At 42.2% G+C, this 19290-nt stretch overlaps 1 protein-coding gene across 1 annotated transcript in view; it reads left to right on the top strand.

The window, feature by feature from the left end:
- mapk8ip3 (mitogen-activated protein kinase 8 interacting protein 3) overlaps positions 1 to 19290 on the top strand; it is a 74907-nt gene that overhangs the window by 13341 nt on the left and 42276 nt on the right. Inside the window, 4 exon segments of the mRNA XM_042327187.1 lie at positions 6856 to 6976; positions 18034 to 18104; positions 18406 to 18497; positions 19086 to 19109. Coding sequence (XP_042183121.1) covers positions 6856 to 6976; positions 18034 to 18104; positions 18406 to 18497; positions 19086 to 19109 — 308 coding nt within the window.

Genomic DNA, 19290 nt, shown 5'->3' with positions numbered 1-19290 from the left:
GGGGCTAGAGAGACCGGGCAGGCACCGTGTTATGCTGTGGAGCGCACGGTGTCTCCAGTGCGGGTGCATAGCCCGGTGCGGTACATACCAGCTCTTCGTATCGGCCCGGGCTAGAGTAAGCATCGTGCCAAGTGTCATGAAGCTGGCTCTACACATCTGGTCTCCAGTGCGTCTCCTTGGGCCGGCTTACATGGCACCAGCCTTGCGCACGGTGTCCCCGGTTCGCCTGCATAGCCCAGTGCGGGCTATTCCACCTCGCCGCACTGGCAGGGTGACCGGGAGCATTCAACCGGGTAAGGATGGTCAGGCTCGGTGCTCAAGAGCTCCAGTGCGCCTGCACGGTCCGGTCTATCCAGTACCACCTCCACACACCAGCCCTCCGGTGGCAGCTCCCCGCACCAGGCTTCCTGTGCGTGTCCTCGGCCCAGTACCACCAGTGCCAGCACCACGCATCAGGCCTACAGTGCACCTCGCCTGTCCAGCGCTGCCTGAGCCTTCCTCCTCTACAGCGCTGCCGGAGTCTCCCGCCTGTCCAGCGCTGCCGGAGTCTCCCGCCTGTTCAGCCCTGCCAGAGCTGTCAGTCTGTAAGGAGCCGCCAGTCAGCATGGAGCAGCCAGAGCCGCCAGTCAGCATGGAGCAGCCAGAGCCGCTAGTCAGCATGGAGCAGCCAGAGCCGCCAGTCAGCATGGAGCAGCCAGAGCCGCCAGTCAGCATGGAGCAGCCAGAGCTGCCAGTCTGCCAGGATCCGCCAGTCAGCCAGGATCTTCCAGATCCGCCATTCAGCCAGGATCCGCCATTCAGCCAGGATCCGCCAGTCAGCCAGGATCTGCCGGAACCGCCAGTCAGCCAGGATCTGCCGGAACTGCCAGTCAGCCAGGATCTGCCAGAACCACCAGCCAGCCAGGATCTGCCAGAGCCATCAACCTGCCTGAGCTTCCCCTCAGTCCCGAGCTTCCCCTCAGTCCCGAGCTACCCCTTAGTCCCGAGCTACCTCAGACCCGAGCTGTCCCTCTGTCTGGAGCTGCCCCTCAGTCCAGTGGGGTCCTTGGTGAGGGTTACTAGGCCAAGGTCGGCGGCGAGGGTCGCATATCTAAGGACGCGTATAAAGCGGACTAAGACTTTGTTGAAGTTGAGTCCATGTCCCGCGCCGGAGCCGCCACCGTGGACGGGGGGTTCTGTCACGCCCTGGTCTTTGTATTTTGTGTTTTCTTTATTATTTTGGTCAGGCCAGGGTGTGACATGGGTTATTTATGTGGTGTGTTTTGTCTTGGGGTTTTTTGTAGGTCATGGGATTGTGGTTAGTGGGGTTGGCTGCCTGGAGTGGTTCTCAATCAGAGGCAGGTGTTTATCGTTGTCTCTGATTGGGAACCATATTGAGGCAGCCATATTCTTTGAGTGTTTCGTGGGTGATTGTTCCTGTCTCAGTGTTTGTTTGCACAAGATAAGGCTGTTTAGGTTTTCCCGTTACGTTTATTGTTTTGTTTTGTATTGTTCATGTTTATCTTTTATTAAACATGTATCGAAATAACCACGCTGCATTTTGGTCCGCCTCTCCTTCACAGGAAGAACCTTAACACACACAAAGGGCAAGGTAGAGACAACAATACATCACGCAAAGCAGCCACAACTGTCAGTAAGAGTGTCCATGATTGAGTCTTTGAATGAAGAGCTGGATATGAAACTGTCCAGTTTGAGTGATTGTTGCAGCTCGTTCCAGTCGCTAGCTGCAGCGAACTGAAAAGACAAGTGACCCCAGGGATGTGTGTGCTTTGGGGACCTTTAACAGAATGTGACTGGCAGAACGCGTGTTGTATGTGGAGGATGAGGGCTGCAGTAGATGTCTCAGATAGGGGGGAGTGAGGCCTAAGAGGATTTTATAAATAAGCATCAACCAGTGGGTCTTGCGACGGGTATACAGAGATGACCAGTTTACAGAAGAGTATAGAGTGCAGTAATGTGTCCTATAAGGAGCATTGGTGGCAAATCCGATGGCCGAATGGTAAAGAACATCTAGCCTCTCGAGAGCCTCCTTACCTGCCGTTCTATAAATTATGTCTCCGTCATCTAGCATGGGTAGGATGGTCATCTGAATCAGGGTTAGTTTGGCAGCTGGGGTGAAAGGGGAGTGATTTACGATAGAGGAAACCAAGTCTAGATTTAACTTTAGCCTGCAGCTTTGATATGTGCTGAGAGAAGGACAGTGTAACGTCTAGCCATACTCCCAAGTAGGGTCACAAAAGGTTGGACATTTTAATGAGAAGTTAAGTCCGTGAATTTTGCTTAAATTCATCAAAGTTAGCTTATAACTGTGAACCTTTTTTGTGGGATACACACATATTTTGGTTAAACTATCCCCAATTCAATGGAATTGCAACCCTTTGCATGCACAGTGCATTTTTCCATCACATGTGCAGTGCCCTCTTCCATCACCTGTACAGCTGATTCTCAAGATCTTGCACACTAATGAGAACCTATTGAGCCCACACTACTACACTGTCTGAGTCAAGGACTACATGCTTTCCGGTAGGTTTTGATTACAATACTGGGTGGTGTGAATATATTTTGTATGACATACATGTTTTTTGTTAACTAGTAAGTAGTAGCCTACAGCAACGTGTGTGTAAATAATTTCTAACTTAACAATTTCTGCTAGTTAGTTTTTGCTACCATGTGGGTTTTAGCTTGCTTGAGCCTGCTAACTGAGGAGTGTTAATTCACCTGTTTCCATACATGTTTCATTTTAAAACATTTATCTTACAAAGGAGTTGTTTAATCTGACTCCTTAAATATTTATCTGTACATGGAATTGTATTTTGTTTGTTTTTTCTCCTTTTTTTCTATTCTTTACAGGAAAATGCCACGGGCACTATCTGATGTGTGGAGATATTTCACTGCAGCTAATGTAGGAGGAAAAGCTGTGTACATTTGCAAATACTGTGCCAAATCATATGTGAAGAATGTAACAAAGATGCAGAATCATCTGGCCATGTGCCACGTGCATAAATGTCCTTCACTGCTCACAACAAGCAACCTCTGACAAAAGTCCCTCTACTTCGTTTCGAGGTGAAAATGATGAATCAGACACCTTATCGATAGCAACAGTTCATGGTCCTCCTGGAATCAGAAGTTTTTTTGACTCAATGGAGGAACGTAGTCAGAAAAATGCTGATGAATGTCTTGCTCGAGCTGTGTATGCAACTGGTTCACCTCTGATGCTCACAAGTAATGTGTATTGGAAGAGTTTTCTGAATGTTCTTTGCCCAGCATACACCCATCCAACCAGACATGCTTTATCTACTAATTTGCTGGATGCAGAGTTCAACAGAGTTCAAGTGAAGGTCAAGCAAATCATAGAGAAAGCAGACTATTGCAATCATCTCAGATGGGTTGTCGAATGTTCGTGTGCAAGGAATAATTAACTACATCATCGCCACCCCTCAACCAGTATTCTACAAAAGCACAGACACAAGGGACAACAGACACACCGGTCTCTACATTGCAGATGAGCTGAAGGCAGTCATCAATGACCTTGGACCACAGAAGGTATTTGAAGGTATTTGAACTTGTGACAGACAATGCTGCGAACATGAAGGCTGCTTGGTCTAAAGTGGAGGAGTCCTACCCTCATATCACACCCATGCTGCTCATGCATTGAATATGCTCCTCAGGGACATCATGAAAACAATGGATACATCACTGAAAATAATGGATACACTCTACATGAGAGCCAAGGAAATGGTTAGGTATGTGAATGGTCATCAAGTTATAACAGCAATCTACCTTACCAAGCAAAGTGAGAAGAATAAGAGCACCACATTGATGCTGCCCAGCGACACCCGTTGGGGTGGTGTTGTCATCATGTTTGACAGTCTCGTGGAGGGGAAGGAGTCTCTCCAAAAATGTCCATATCACAGTCTGACGATATTGACAGCCCCATCAAGAAGATACTCCTGGAGGATGTATTTTGGGAGAGAGTGGTAAGCAGCCTGAAACTCCTGAAACCTATAGCAAGTAGCCATGGCACGGATTGAGGGAGACAATGCCATCCTGTCTGATGTTCAGACTCTGCTTGCAGATGTAAGAGAAGAAATCCGTACTGCCATGCCCACTTCACTGTTGCTCCAAGCAGAGGAAACTGCAGTTCTGAAATACATCAAAAAGTGTGAAGACTTCTGCCTGAAGCCCATACCTGCCGCAGCGTACATGTTGGACCACAAGTATGCTGGCAAGAGCATTCTGTCTGGTGCAGAGATCAACAAGGCCTATGGTGTCATCACTACCGTGTCTCGCCACCTTGGCCTGGATGAGAGCAAGGTTCTTGGCAGTCTAGCAAAGTACACTTCCAATCAAGGGCTTTGGGATGGAGATGTAATATGGCAGTCGTGCCAACATATCTCATCAGCCACCTGGTGGAAGGGACTTTGTGGCTCTCTTTCCCCTGTTTCCTCCATCATCCTCCAAATCCCACCAACATCAGCCGCCTCAGAGCGCAACTAGTCCTTGTTTGGGAACACACACACCGAAGCACGCAACAGGCTGACCAATACAAGGGTTGAAAAATTGGTGGCCATCCGGGCAAATTTGAGGCCTTTTGAGCCTGACAACGAGCCATCCTCAACTAGTTTGGAAAGTGACAGTGAAGATTCTGATGTTCAAGAGGTGGACATTGGTCCAGGGAGAAGACATGTAAGCCTGAGAGGAAGACCACCAAATCTTTAGTTTCTAGGCTATCATTTTACATATGTATTTTGAAAACGATTTTGGGAGATGAGATGGATCATTCAATATTCCCTTTCTTTTGTTGTTCAGTGAAATCATTCCATGTGAAGAGTCAACTCATTTAATTAAAGTTAAGTTCGTAACTCATTTTTTATTTATTTCACTATTGGAAGGATTTTATCATTTGCAATTATGTCTACTTATGACAAGGTAAAAGGTTTGTTTCTGTCTCTTCATGATATGGTAAATAAATCCAATGCAAAAAAACATTTACATTTAAATGGTGTTAATATTAATTTGCATATATTTCCGATAATTCAAATATATTCCCGTTAATTCACATATATTCCCGTTAATTCCCACAGAAAGTTTCTACATCTGAATATTCATAAAAATATGCAATCCTACTCCCAAGTACTTGTATGAGGTGACTGCCTCAAGCTCTAAATGCTCAGAGGTAGTAATCACACCTGTGGGGAGAGGGGCATTCTTCTTACCAAACCACATGACCTTTGTTTTGGAGGTGTTCAGAGCAAGGTTAAGGGTAGAGAAGGCTTGCTGGACACTGTTACGTTACGGCCTTATTCTAAAATTGATTAAATAGCTTTTTTTTCATCAATATACACATATTACCCCATAATGACAAAGCAAAAACAGGTTTTAGAAATGTTTGCATATTTATTACAAATAAAAAACAAAAATATCCCATTTACATAGGCATTCAGACCCTTTGCTCAATACTTTGTTGAAGCACTTTTGGCAGCGATTACAGCCTCGAGTCTTCTTGGGTATGACGCTACAAGCTTTGTACACCTGTATTTGAAGAGTTTCTCCTATTCTTCTCTGCAGATCCTCTCAAGCTCTGTCAGGTTGGAACGGGAGAGTTGCGGCACAGCTATTTTCAGGTCTCTCCAGAGATGTTCGATCGAGTTCAAGTCTGGCCTCTAGCTGGGCCACTCAAGGACATTCAGAGACTTTCCCCGAAGCCAATCCTGCGTTGTCTTGGCTGTGTGCTTAGGGTCGTTGTCCTGTTGGAAGGTGAACCTTTGCCCCAGTCTGAGGTCCTGAGCGCTCTGGAGCAAGTTTTCATCAATGATCTCTCTGTACTTTGCTTTGTTCATCTTTCCCTCGATCCTCACCAGTCTCCCAGTCTCTGCCACTGAAAAACATCTCCACAGCATGATGCTGCCACCACCATTCTTCACCGTAGGGATGATGCCAGGTTTCCTCCAGACGTGATGCTTGGCATTCAGGCCAGTGTTCAATCTTGGTTTCATCAGACCAGAGAATCTGGTTTGTCATGGTCTGAGAGTCCTTTAGGTGCCTTTTGGCAAACTCCAAGTGGGCTGTCATGTGCCTTTTATTGAGGAGTGGCTTCTTTCTGGCCAGTCTACCATAAAGGCCTGATTGATGGAGTGCTACAGAGATGGTTGTCCTTCTGGAAGTTTCTCAGATCTCCACAGAGGAACTCTGGAGCTCTGTCAAAGTGACCATCGGGTTCTTGGGCACCTCCCTGACCAAGACCCTTTTCCCACGATTGCTCAGTTTGGCCAGGCAGCCAGCTTTATGAAGAGTTTTGGTGGTTCCAAACTTCTTCCATTTAATAATGTGTTCTTGGGGACCTTGAATGCTGCAGAAATGTTTTGGTACCCTTCCCCAGATCTGTGCCTCGACACAATCCTGTCTCGGAGCTCTAAGGACAATTCCTTCGACCTCATGGCTTGGTTTTTGCTCTGACATTCACTGTCAACAGTGGGACCTTATATAGACAGGTGTGTGTCTTTCCAAATCATGTCCAATCAATTTAATTTACCACAGGTGGAAACATCTCAAGGATTATCAATGGAAATAGGATGTACCTGAGCTCAATTTTTAGTCTCATAGCAAAGGGTCTGAATATTTATGTAAGTAAGGTATTTCTGTTTTTTATTTTTAATACATTTGCTAACCTTTCTAAAAAAGCTACTTTCGCTTTGTCATTATTGTGTGTAGATTGAGGAATTTTAGAATAAGTCTGAATACTTTCCGAAAGTGCTGTATTTCCTATCTATTTTATTTTTGATGAAGATTTTTCCATTCTTGATTTGCAATTTCAATTCACTTCCTGAATTAATTATTGGTTGTTTTATCCCACAGAAATTCATAGAGTTTGAGGATGCGTTGGAGGGGGAGAAGAAGGACCTGCAGACTCATGTGGAGATCCTGGAACTGCAGGGGAAACAGCTGGAGCTCAAGACCAAGAACTATTCTGACCAGAGTGAGTATAAACTACTGTTACTGCTCAGAACTAGAACTACTCTGACCAGAGTGAGCATTAGGATGTTTTCACACTTAGTCCCTTTCTGACAATTTTCATGACCTCAGTGTGGCTTCATTTTTTGTCCAGTGTGAACACTCCAAAGGAGTCAGAACCCTCAAAAGGGACCCAGAAGGGAACCAAACACTTTTTTAGGGCAATGTACAACACAAAGCTACCCAGTTTCGCTTGTTATTATTCCCGCACCACATACTAGAGTTCTGCAACACTGTTTCCCCTCCCATAACCCCTCACATTCGTGCCACATTTGTTTGCAATATGTGATCTGTAAAGAGAGATTCTAACCTGTGTATTCGCCTGTGGGGTTTGAATAGTGTGAGATGACAACAATATATTTGGTGAGAATCACAACATAGGGTACAAAATCAATTCTAGCTCTTAAAGGGGAGTAGACTATATTGGGTGTACAATTTTAAATTACAGCATTATTTAATCTGCAGTTATTCTTCTGCTGTTTATTCTGTTACTAATAATATTTGTTAATAGTAATTATAATTATTATGTCTCATCTTTTAACTAAATGGAATCTATTAGCTTCCAAAATATAAGTAGATATAAATATCTGTATGATAACATGTTCTGATGGAATGGCTTATCCTGCACTTTGCAAAAACCCAGAGTGCATTCAGTAAATGTTGGATAAAGATCTTGGTTCCTTTCAAAGCGTAGCGATGTGAATGCAAAGAAGACACGGACCACAAAATAGGTGAAGTGAACTGGAAGAAAAAGAACAGTTGAGTCCTCATTCCAAGTCAAGGGCAGTGTGAATACAAAGAGAACTGAGTTATTTTGCTTTCTTTTACCCCAGAGTTCACTGAGATCGGTTATTTTAAAGAGGACTATTTGTGAATAGACCCTTAGACTTAATAAGTAGGACTACTCTGACTAGAGTGAGTATAAAATTATAATAACCAGAACTACTTCGATCAGAGTGGGTATAGAACTATAATAACTAGAACGACGCTGACCAGAGTGAGTATAGACGTAATAACTAGAATTACTACAAATATGAATAGCTAATTATGGAAATTAAGATAAACAGGATTTAAATATATATTTTTTAATAGCTATATATAATACAAATTGAGGTGAGGGCAATGGAAATGCTTTTGGCGGTTGATCTGCTTCTGTTCTGTGGGTGGCACTGTGTGGTCTTTTGAAGGATGGTCACGGTCTCTCCAGGGCCATGGGATCTGGGGGGTTGAGGGTGGTGTGCCGGTCATTGGGATGACAACCCAACTCGGGATGAGGAGGGGTTTTAGCGGGTGGAATAGTGGGGACCAATTGGTGGTTTACTTAGTAGCAATGCAAATATCATGGTACAGCTATATAGACACTCAATCATCATGTTACTTTTTAATGGTATGTTTACAAACATATATTATGATAAATAGAATTGAAACTTGTCTCATTATTGTAATTGGTGAAGTAAGTATAGCCAGTTATAATTGTAATGGCTCAGCAGATAATAAGAAAAGAAGATCAGTATTTACCTGCCTAAAAGAGAAGGAATATCATATCTATTGTTTAAAGGAAACTCATTCAACAATTTTAGATGAAGTTTTATGGAAAAAGGACTGGGGAAGTGAAATATATTTCTCCCATGAGCAAAGAAATTCAAAAGGGGTGATTATATTAATTAACAGTAATGTTGATCCAAATGTGCAAATTGTCCAAACAGATCCTCAAGGTAGATGGATGATTTCAAAAATGTTATTGTGCCATAAACGGATATGACTTATTAACCTATATGGTCCAAATAATGATGATCCAAGCTTCTTAGAAAATATATATAAGAATTTATCAACTCTACAAGCAACACTAGACTCTATTATTATGGTGGGAGATTATAATACTGTTTTAAATAAAATACCGATATGTACCTTGTTTTTAACTAGGACAGAATAATTTATAACTGACTTTTTCCAACATAACATAGGTACAGCAGATCTCCTTATTGTATGTGCCTAAAAGAGTCCATACTAACAAAGGAAATTGAAGGACTAACAGTACAGATAGAATTATTATTTTTTACTTTTACCCCTTTTCCTCCCCAATTTCGTGGTATCCAATTAGTAGTTATAGTCTTGTCTCATCGCTGCAACTCCCGTATGGACTCGGGAGAGGCGAAGGTCGAGAGCCATGCATCCTCCGAAACACGACCCAACCAAGCAACACTGCTTTTTGACGCAATGCCTGCTTAACCCGGAAGCCAGCCACACCAATGTGTCGGAGGAAACACCGTACACCTGGCGACTGTGTACAAAAAAACTTTTGATAAAGTACGACTGGGGTTTATATATAAATGCTTGGAATATTTCAATTTGAGAATCTCTTATAAAATGGGTTAAAGTTATGTATAGTAACCCTAGGTGTAAAATGGTAAATAATGGCTACATCTCAGAAAGTTTTAAACTGTCGAGGAGTAAAACAAGGTTGTCCACTATCGACATATCTATTTATTATTGCCATCGAAATGTTAGCTGTTAAAATTAGATCCAACAATAATATTAAGGAATTAGAAATCCATGGCTTAATTGTGACTAGGGGGCAGTATTTTCATTTTTGGAAAAATAACGTTCCCGTAGTAAACGGGATATTTTGTCAGGACAAGATGCTAGAATATGCATATAATTGACAGCTTAGGATAGAAAACACTCTAAAGTTTCCAAAACTGTAAAAATATTGTCTGTGAGTATAATAGAACTGATATTGCAGGCGAAAGCCTGAGAAAAATCCAAAATTTGTTTTGAAAGCACTGCGTTCCAATGCAGTCCCTATTGAGCAGTGAATGGGCTATCAACCAGATTACTTTTTCTCCGTATTCCCCAAGGTTTCTACAGCATTGTGACGTAGTTTTACGCATTTATGTTGAAATATACCCGTAAGCGGCTACATTGCGCAAGTGGTCACCTGATGCTCTCTCGCGTAAAATACAGAGGTAGCCATTATTCCAATCGGTCCTACTGAAAAACCAATTGTCCCGGTGGATATATTATCGAATAGACATTTGAAAAACACCTTGAGGATTGATTATAAACAACGTTTGCCATGTTTCTGTCAATATTATGAAGCTAATATGGAATATTTTCGGCGTTTTCGTGACTGCAATTTCCGGGCAAACAGAGCTATTTCTGAACAAACGGAGCTATTTCGCCTACAAAAATAATATTTTTGGAAAAAAGGAACATTGGCTATCTAACTGGGAGTCTCGTGAGTGAAAACATCCAAAGCTCATCAAAGGTAAACGATTTAATTTGATTGCTTTTCTGATTTCTGTGACCAAGTTACCTGCTGCTAGCTGGACAAAATGCTATGCTAGGCTATCGATAAACTTACACAAATGCTTGTCTAGCTTTGGCTGTAAAGCATATTTTGAAAATCTGAGATGACGGGGTGATTAACAAAAGGCTAAGCTGTGTCTCAATATATTTCACTTGTGATTTTCATGAATAGGAATATTTATGTCTGTTGCGTTATGCTAATTAGTGTCAGTCGATGATTACGCTCCCTCATGCGGGATGTGGAGTCACTAGAGGTTAAGAACAAAGATGTTATTGTACATTGTACATGTTTTCTTTTAAAATGTTTACCACAATTTATAGAATCCCACCGAAACAAAAGGCACAGCCCCAGAAAATATAAAATTTAAAAGTAGGATTAAAAAATAAATAATTCACTAACCTTTTGAAAATCTTCATCAGATGACAGTAATATTACATGTTACACAGTACATTTTTTTTTTTCAATAATATGCCATCTAAATCTCTGGATTAAAAAAAATGCCAAAATTTTGATACTAAGATAACGTTAACAAGCAATAAACATGACTGGATCAAAGATACACTAAAACATTTATTTTTAACGTTACAGAATTCGTTCACTAGTCTATGCTATGAGTCGGCGCTCAGATATTAGCAGTGTCTCCTCTATTTGGAGTCCACAGAAACCCAAAATAACCACATAAATATTCCCTTACCTTTGATGTAGAAGACGTAGAAGGAGTCACTTTAACAGCTTCAGCTTTAACTAACTAAAACAATATCTGGTGTCTATTGGAAAAGAACGTGGGCATTTTCGCCCGCCAATAGATGAGCGACAGCGCGAAATCAGACATTTCAAAAATGTAGTCTGTCCGGAAACCAAGCAATGTCTCCTATACTACTACATTTTCGCCAATAACCACATAAATATTCCCCATAAATATTCCTTACCTTTGATGTTCTTGAATGCGTCTTTGTATTAGCATATGCTAACAGCTTCAGCTGAAATGCACCCAAAATAACTTCTGCTCCTTCTGGTCCCGCACTCTTGCGCAATCAAACTTCAAAATTACATATTATATGTCGACTAAACTGGTCAAACTAAGTGCAGAATCGAGCAAAATGATGTTTTTATCATGATTCAACTGGTGTCTATTGGAAAGAACGTTCTCCAAATCGGCCGCGCGCACAAAGGATGAGCATTCAAACAATGAACGTGCCAATTGAAAGCAGACATCGCTGAACAAATACATACTGTTCCCAGATCGGTAGCTGCCTGGGAAGGGTGGGGGCGATGACGTCAAAGTTGACCCAACTTTTCTCTTGACAAGAGAGAGTTTGGGAGAAAGGCTGCCCTGAGAGTTCTGCTTTACATACAGACATAATTTAAACGGTTTTAGAAACTTTAGAGTGTTTTCTATTCAATAATTATTATTATATGCATATATTAGCAATTTTGGAAAAAAATATTTTCAGTTTACTATGGGCACGCACTTCCTCCAACGGGGGCAGTATTGAGCCATAAGCTCAAGAGGTTAACTTTTATTTTACTGTGTAGTTCACCAAAACAATATCTGACGGGGATGTGGACATTCTCTGTATACATATCCTGAAAGAAAGAAATCTCACTCCAATACATTTTAATAGAAAGTTAGTAAAAATAGATAAGATCCTGATTGAACTCTTTAGTCATATCACAGTTTACCTATTTGCTTATGGTTTGCCTACACCTAGTGACCTGCTTTTTAAATTATATGAGCAAAAAATATTGAATTTTATTTGGAATGGCAAGCCAGGCAAAATGAAAAGGGCCTATTTATATGATGAACATGAATTTGGAGGGCAGAAATTAAATATCAAAGCATTAGACCTCTCACTAAAGGCATCAGTCATAAAGTTATACTTAAATCCAAAATGGTTCTCTAGTATATTAGTAAGAATGTCTCACCCCATGTTCCAGAATGGCCTTTTTCCCTTTATTCAGATTACAACCGCTCACTTTTGGTTATTTGAAAACATTTTCGAGATGATTTAGTTATCTTTTAAACAAGCCATAGAAAGTTGGTTGCAATTTCAATTTAATCCACCTGAAAAGACAGAACAAATAATTCAAGTATTGTGGTTAAACTCAAATATACAAATTGATAAAAAGGTAAAGGTATAATCTTTGTAAATGATATAAAGACTGGTGGAGTTATGTCACACATGCAGCTAACACAGACATATGGAAATGTCTGCTCAACCCAAAAATGGAAGCGGGACAAAGTAAGGAACTTGTCTGTTGGCCCTGCATTAAAGACCAAAATTGGTCAAAGAAAATTGTGATATAAAATATACCACTTTCATTTAAGGACCAAAACAAATGTACAGCTGTGCCAGTGTAACCAATGAAAATGGCTAGCCAGTTAGCGGTGGTGCGCGCTTATAGCGTTACAATCGGTGACGTCACTCGCTCTGAGACCTTGAAGTAGTCGTTCCCCTTGCTCTGCAAGGGCCGTGGCTTTTGTGGAGCGATGGGTAACGATGCTTCGTGGGTGTCAGTTGTTGATGTGGGCAGAGGGTCCCTGGTTCGAGCCCGGTTAGGGGACGGACTAAAGTTAAACTGTTACACCGTATAAATTGCGAAATAGTTGGGAAGGGATTTTGATGTACCGATTCCATGGCACATGGTTTATGAATTGACATTCAAAACTTGCAATCAATATAATGTTATATATGGGGGATACAATCTTCTCAGCTCTGCAGATTTTGCCAGCGAGAAGGCGGAGTAATTTATTTTGGTACTGTCCAGATGTAGCTCGTTTTGTCACAGGTCCAGGGATTTACCTAGAGCTAATGCTGCAGATAGCAATACAGGGTGATTTGAAAAGTCAGTCAATCGATCAATAATGATTTCAGCAAAAAATGTTTAATTTACAATCTGTAGAAACTATGAGAATAGAAAGGTTCAGTACTTTTGTGAAGCCTCGCAGCACAGTTAAAATAATGGCAAATAGAAATCTGAGATGGGAGGGGTTGAATGGAGTTGAAGGGTGGGACTAATAACAAATGTAAAACATACGGGGTCTGTAAAATGTATATAGGTTCAGAACCTTTGAAATAGCACAGTTACAAATATATGGCAAATAGAACATCAGTAATAGAGGTAGGCCAGGAGGTAGGCCAGGACTAAAAACAAAAGAAAATATCTATTGTAAAATAGATTGTCTGTAAAATGTGCATAGTATGTATAAGCTGGAAGTAGAAGCCTAAGTGTTATTGTTTATTAGAGTACTCCAATTGGGGGAGGGGTGGTAGGGTTTGCAGGGAATAATAAAAGAAGGTATTGGTACGTGGAGTGGAACAGGGAAATCCAAGAGCAGACTCAGCCGAGGAAACTGGGATGAAGCAACCAAGGTATTTATTACAACACAGGGGGGAGATGGAGTGCAGGCCAGGGGAAGCTCTGGTGGGTTGCAGGAAACCAGGTACGGAGGCTGAGGTGAGAGGGGTTGGGACAGGGTAAGCAGTTCGAGGGGAATCCAAGGAAGTAGTGGATTGTGGAATCCAGGACAGAGTAGCAGGATGACGAGACGTGGGACTGGAGACAGGGACCAGATTCAGAGCGGGCAGAACTGTAGCGGAGAGGAAAACAGCGTCAGGCAAGGAAAACTGGCATAACAGGTCCTGAATAGTAACAAACGGCTAGAACTGTAGACTGACTGAGCAGAGATAACTATCTGGCAGCGTGGACGTGGCAGTCCTGAGTATTTGTAGAGGTCTTGATTATGGAACAGGTTGCAGCTGTTGGGGATCTGCTCTGACTCTAGCATACCTGTCTCCGCCCACACAATCACACACACACACACAGAGAGGGAGAGGGAGAGAGTACTGGGGGAGTGGCGGCAGGTCAAGGAGACACAGGATGAGCAGTAGAGGACGTTGCAGGAGCAGATGTGACAGGTATATTTTTTAAAAATTAAAAAATTAAAAAGTGTGTGTGTATGTATGTGTATATATATATGTATGTATGAATGTTTATAATATATATATATATATATAAATATATTACCGTTCAAAAGTTTGGGGTCACTTAGAAATGTCCTTGTTTTCCATGAAAACATACATGAAATTAGTTGCAAAATGAATAGGAAATATAGTGAAGATGTTGACAAGATTATAAATAATAATTTTTTATTGAAATAATAATTGTGTCCTTCAAACTTTGCTTTCGTCAAAGAATCCTCCATTTGCAGCAAATACAGCCTTGCAGACCTTTGGTATTCTAGTTGTCAATTTGTTGAGGTAATCTGAAGATATTTCACCCCATGCTTCCTGAAGCACCTCCCACAAGTTCGATTGGCTTGATGGGCACTTCTTAGGTACCATACGGTCAAGCTGCTCCCACAACAGCTCAAGAGAGTTGAGACCCTGTGACTGTGCTGGCCACTCCATTATATACAGAATACCAGCTGACTGCTTCTTCCGTAAATAGTCATTTGGAGCTGTGCTTTAGGTCATTGTCCTGTTGTAGGAGGAAATTGGATCCAATTAACCCGCCGTCCACAGGGCATGGCGTTGCAAAATGGAGTGATAGCCTTCCTTCTTCAAGATCCCTTTTAACCTGTACAAATCTCTCACTTTACCACCACCAAAGCACCCCCAGACCATCACATTGCCTCCGCCATGCTTGACAGATGGCGTCAAGCACACCTCCATCATCTTTTAATTTTTTTTTGCGTCTCACGGATGTTCTCCTTTGTGATCCGAACACCTCAAACTTAGATTAGTCTGTCCATAACACTTTTTTCCAATCTTCCTCTGCCCAGTGTCTGTGTTATTTTGCCCATCTTAATCTTAGCTTTTTATTGGCCAGTCTGAGATATGGCTTTTTCTTTGCAACTCCGCCAAGAATGGCAGCATTCCAGAGTCACCTCTTCACTGTTGACTTTGAGAGTGGTGTTTTGCGGGTGCTATTTAATGAAGCTGCCAGTTTTGTGAGGTGTCTGGTTCTCAAACTAGACGCTCTAATGTACTTGTCCTCTTGCTCAGTTGTGCACCGGGGCCTCTCACTCCTCTTTCTATTCTGGTTAGGGCCAGTTTGCGCTGCTCTGTGAAGGGAGTAGTACACAGCGTTGTACGAGATCTCGCATGGAATAGCCTTCATTTCTCAGAACAAGAATAGACGGACGAGTTTCAGAAGAAGGTTCTTTGTTTCTGGCCATTTTGAGCCTGTAATCGAATCCACAAATGCTGATGCTACAGAAACTCAACTAGTCTAAACTAAACAAGGCCAATTGTGTTTATTCTTTAGTCAGGACAACAGTTTTCAGCTGTGTTAACATAATTGCGTTAGGGTTTTCTAATGATCAGTTAGCCTTTTAAAATGATAATTCAAGTTTATCTAACACAACGTGCCATTGGAACAGAGGAGTGATGGTTGCTGATAATGGGCCTCTGTACGCCTATTTAGATATTCCATAAAAAAATCAGCCGTTTCCGGGCCTCCCAGGTGGTGCAGTGGTCTAAGGCACTGCATCGCAGTGCTAGCTGTGCCACCAGAGATTCTGGGTTCGAGCCCAGACTCTGCCGCAGCCGGCCGCGACTGGGAGGCTCATGGGGCGGCGCACAATTGTCCCAGCGTTGTCCGGTTTAGGGAGGGTTTGGCCGGCAGGGATATCCTTGTCTCATCGCGCACTAGCGACTCCTGTGGCGGGCCGGGCCCAGTGCACGCTGACCAGGTCGCTAGGTGTACGGTGTTTCCTCCGACACATTGGTGCGGCTGGCTTCCAGGTCGGATGTGCATTGTGTCAAGAACCAGTGCGGCTTGGTTGGGTTGTGTTTCGGAGGACGCATGGCTCTCGGCCTTCGCCTCTCCTGAGTCCGTACGGGAGTTGCAGTGATGAGACAAGACAGTAACTACTACTAATTGGATACCATGACATTTTTTTAATTCTGCCGTTTCCAGCTACAATAGTCATTTACAACATTAACAATGTCTACACTGTATTTCTGATTAATTTGATGTTACTTTAATGGACAAAAAAATTGCTTTTCTTTCAAAAACAAGGACATTTGTAAATGACCCCAAACTTTTGAATGGTAATGTATATGTATGTATTTGTGTGTATGTACACCAAGCTCTGTCAGGAGGAATGGGCCAACATTCACCCAACTTATTGTGGGAAGCGTGTGGAAGGCTACCTGAAATGTTTGCCCCAGTTAAACCATTTAAAGGCAATGCTACCAAATACTAATTGAGTGTATATAAACTTCTGACCCACTGGGAATGTCATGAAATTAATAAATGAAATAAATTGTTCTCTCTACTATTATTCTGACATTTCACATTCTTAAAATGAAGTGGTGATCCTAACTGACCTAAGACAGGGGATTTTTACTAGGATTAAATGTCAGGAATTGTGAAAAACTGAGTTTAAATGTATTTGGCTAAGGTGTGTGTAGACGTGTAGACTTCAACTGTATATAGTTACCCCAAAAATATATTGGGGATTGTAAATGATGCAGACAATTACATTGATGGAAGCGACAATCTATCCGCAATATTAAAGCTGATCCACCCCCTAATAAAGAAAAATATTTAAAAAACATGACTTCAACAAGTGTTAACTAGACTTATAAACTAGAAGTACTCTGACAATTTGATTTCGACAATTTGCCCACTACATGGGATAAACAGCTGCAGGTGATTGCACTGTATCTAATGGCATATGCAGCGAGACAGTTATGCCCAGCAGTGCGATGGATCAGACTTTGTTTACATAAGACAACACATTGATTCGGAATGTGTTTTTCCGTTGCTCATCAGTCTTTAATAACTAGAACTATTCTGACCAGAGTGAATAGTACCTCAGTAGTAAAATACTGTGTACTATTACTCAGAGCAAGAACTACTTTGACCAGAGTGAGTGTGTACTTCTCAAAGCTAGCATACTGTAAGTGTGCATTAATCAGAACTAGCACAACTCAGAACTAGCACACTGTGAGTCTTCCCTTCTCAGAACTACCACACACACTGTGAGTCTGCATTACTCATAACTAGCACAATGTGACAGTGCACTATTGACAGCCAAGCACAAAGTGCATAGCCCAGCACATAGTGACTGTGCACTATTGTCTACCTACACTGTGGAGGACTACACATAGCATACTAGCACACATTGGTTTTGCACCGTGAAGAGCTTTGCATGTAGTATTCAAGGACACAGTATAGTCTGTTTTACACTTAACCCACCATGAACGGATGAGCCAGTGCATGTTCTGTCTTCTGTGGTCAGTATGGCTTAATAGGGTTTTAGTGCCTCTGACAGCAAACAGACTCACATATTCAATCAATGAGGAAATAGGCCTGCCACCATTTAGTGTTTCAAAGCAGACCAGCTTTAACATTTTTTATTTATTTCTCCTTTATTTAACCAGGTAGGCTAGTTGAGAACAAGTTCTCATTTACAACTGCGACCTGGCCAAGATAAAGCATAGCAGTGTGAACAGACAACACAGAGTTACACATGGAGTAAACAATTAACAAATGGAGAGCACCATCACACTATCCACTGTCCAATATGGAGCCATGTCCAGCAAGTCCTGGACTAATAGACACTTTCAATGGAGAATCTCATTTGAACAGGTTTTTGTCCAAGATCTGTGTCCGGGAAACCAGCCCGAAGTATATAACCCACAGTGCTGTCGCAATGGGAGGCTGGTTGACTATGATTCTGTTTTTCTGGATTTCAGTCACGCGTCTGGAGGAGCGTGAGTCAGACACGAAGAAGGAGTACAATGCTTTGCACCAGCGACACACAGAGGTAGTAACAGCTGTGTGCCGTGTGTGTGTGTGTGTGTGTGTGTGTGTGTGTGTGTGTGTGTGTGTGTGTGTGTGTGTGTGTGTGTGTGTGTGTGTGTGTGTGTGTGTGTGTGTGTGTGTGTGTGTGTGTGTGTGTGTGTGTGTGTGTGTGTGTGTGTGTGTGTTTGTGCATGGGAGAGTTTAGTATCTGACTCCATACTGGCTGCTAGGTTTGTATCTTGATGTAGTTTGCCTGGTACAATAGAACCAAGTCAATGGAATTACGTCCAGCTTCCTCACTCATCCTCTTATCTTCCTGTCAGATGATTCAAACATACGTGGAGCATATTGAGAGGTCCAAGATGCAACAGGCAGGGAACAACAGCCAGCCAGAAGGACCAGGCAGTGGACGGACGTGAGTGGCTGACTTTTTAAAAGACATGTTCATCAGAAAAAGTTATTATCCCCCAGTGAGGAATTCCATTGAGCAGCGTACAGACAAAACAATACAGTTCATACAACAACATAGATATAATATAATTAGTTGTGACCTTTCTGGAAAGTGTGCATGGATGGGTGGGTGTGTTGGTGGGAGTGTGTGTGCAGGGGGAAGAGTATAGAAATTGATCCTGGCATAGCTAGTAGTAACAACTATGCTGAGGTATTGGTATGTGGTTTGTTGTGCTTGGCTTTAGTGTGCTGTAGTTGTGTTGTGTTGTGCTGTGTGTGTTAGCTTGTTTTGTGACCAGTGATGTAGTGGTTTACCAAACAGGTTGGTAAAAGATGATCGCTGTTTGTGGTGAGTAAAATAACGCTCCCTATACTTTCAATGCCTTTTTCTGCAGAAGGTGGGTAATGCTTGTGCAAAATAAAATATTTCACTAAACAAAATGTATGTGTGTTTACACCCCACTACACCACTTGTGACCTGTTTGGCTTCACTCTAATCACCATATGTCTGTCTCGTTGTCTCACTCTGTGCTCGTGCTGCTGTGTTGCACAGTCAACGCCACGTGTGGAGGAAAAGGTAAATCACTACCCCCAAAAACCTCTTTGCCTCTTACCCCCCCCATCCCTGTCCCCTCAATCCCAATCTCATTCAGTGTTTGTCAGTCTTGGTCCTGAGTATAGGACCCAGGTTGAAATACTTGAAAAATAATTTTAAACACTCAGATTTTGTTTGAGTCTCTTTGGAACTTTTCTATTGG

The sequence above is a fragment of the Oncorhynchus tshawytscha genome, linkage group LG09, assembly GCF_018296145.1.
Source record: "Oncorhynchus tshawytscha isolate Ot180627B linkage group LG09, Otsh_v2.0, whole genome shotgun sequence".
Taxonomy (NCBI): domain Eukaryota; kingdom Metazoa; phylum Chordata; class Actinopteri; order Salmoniformes; family Salmonidae; genus Oncorhynchus; species Oncorhynchus tshawytscha.
This window is presented reverse-complemented; position numbering and strand designations above follow the sequence as displayed.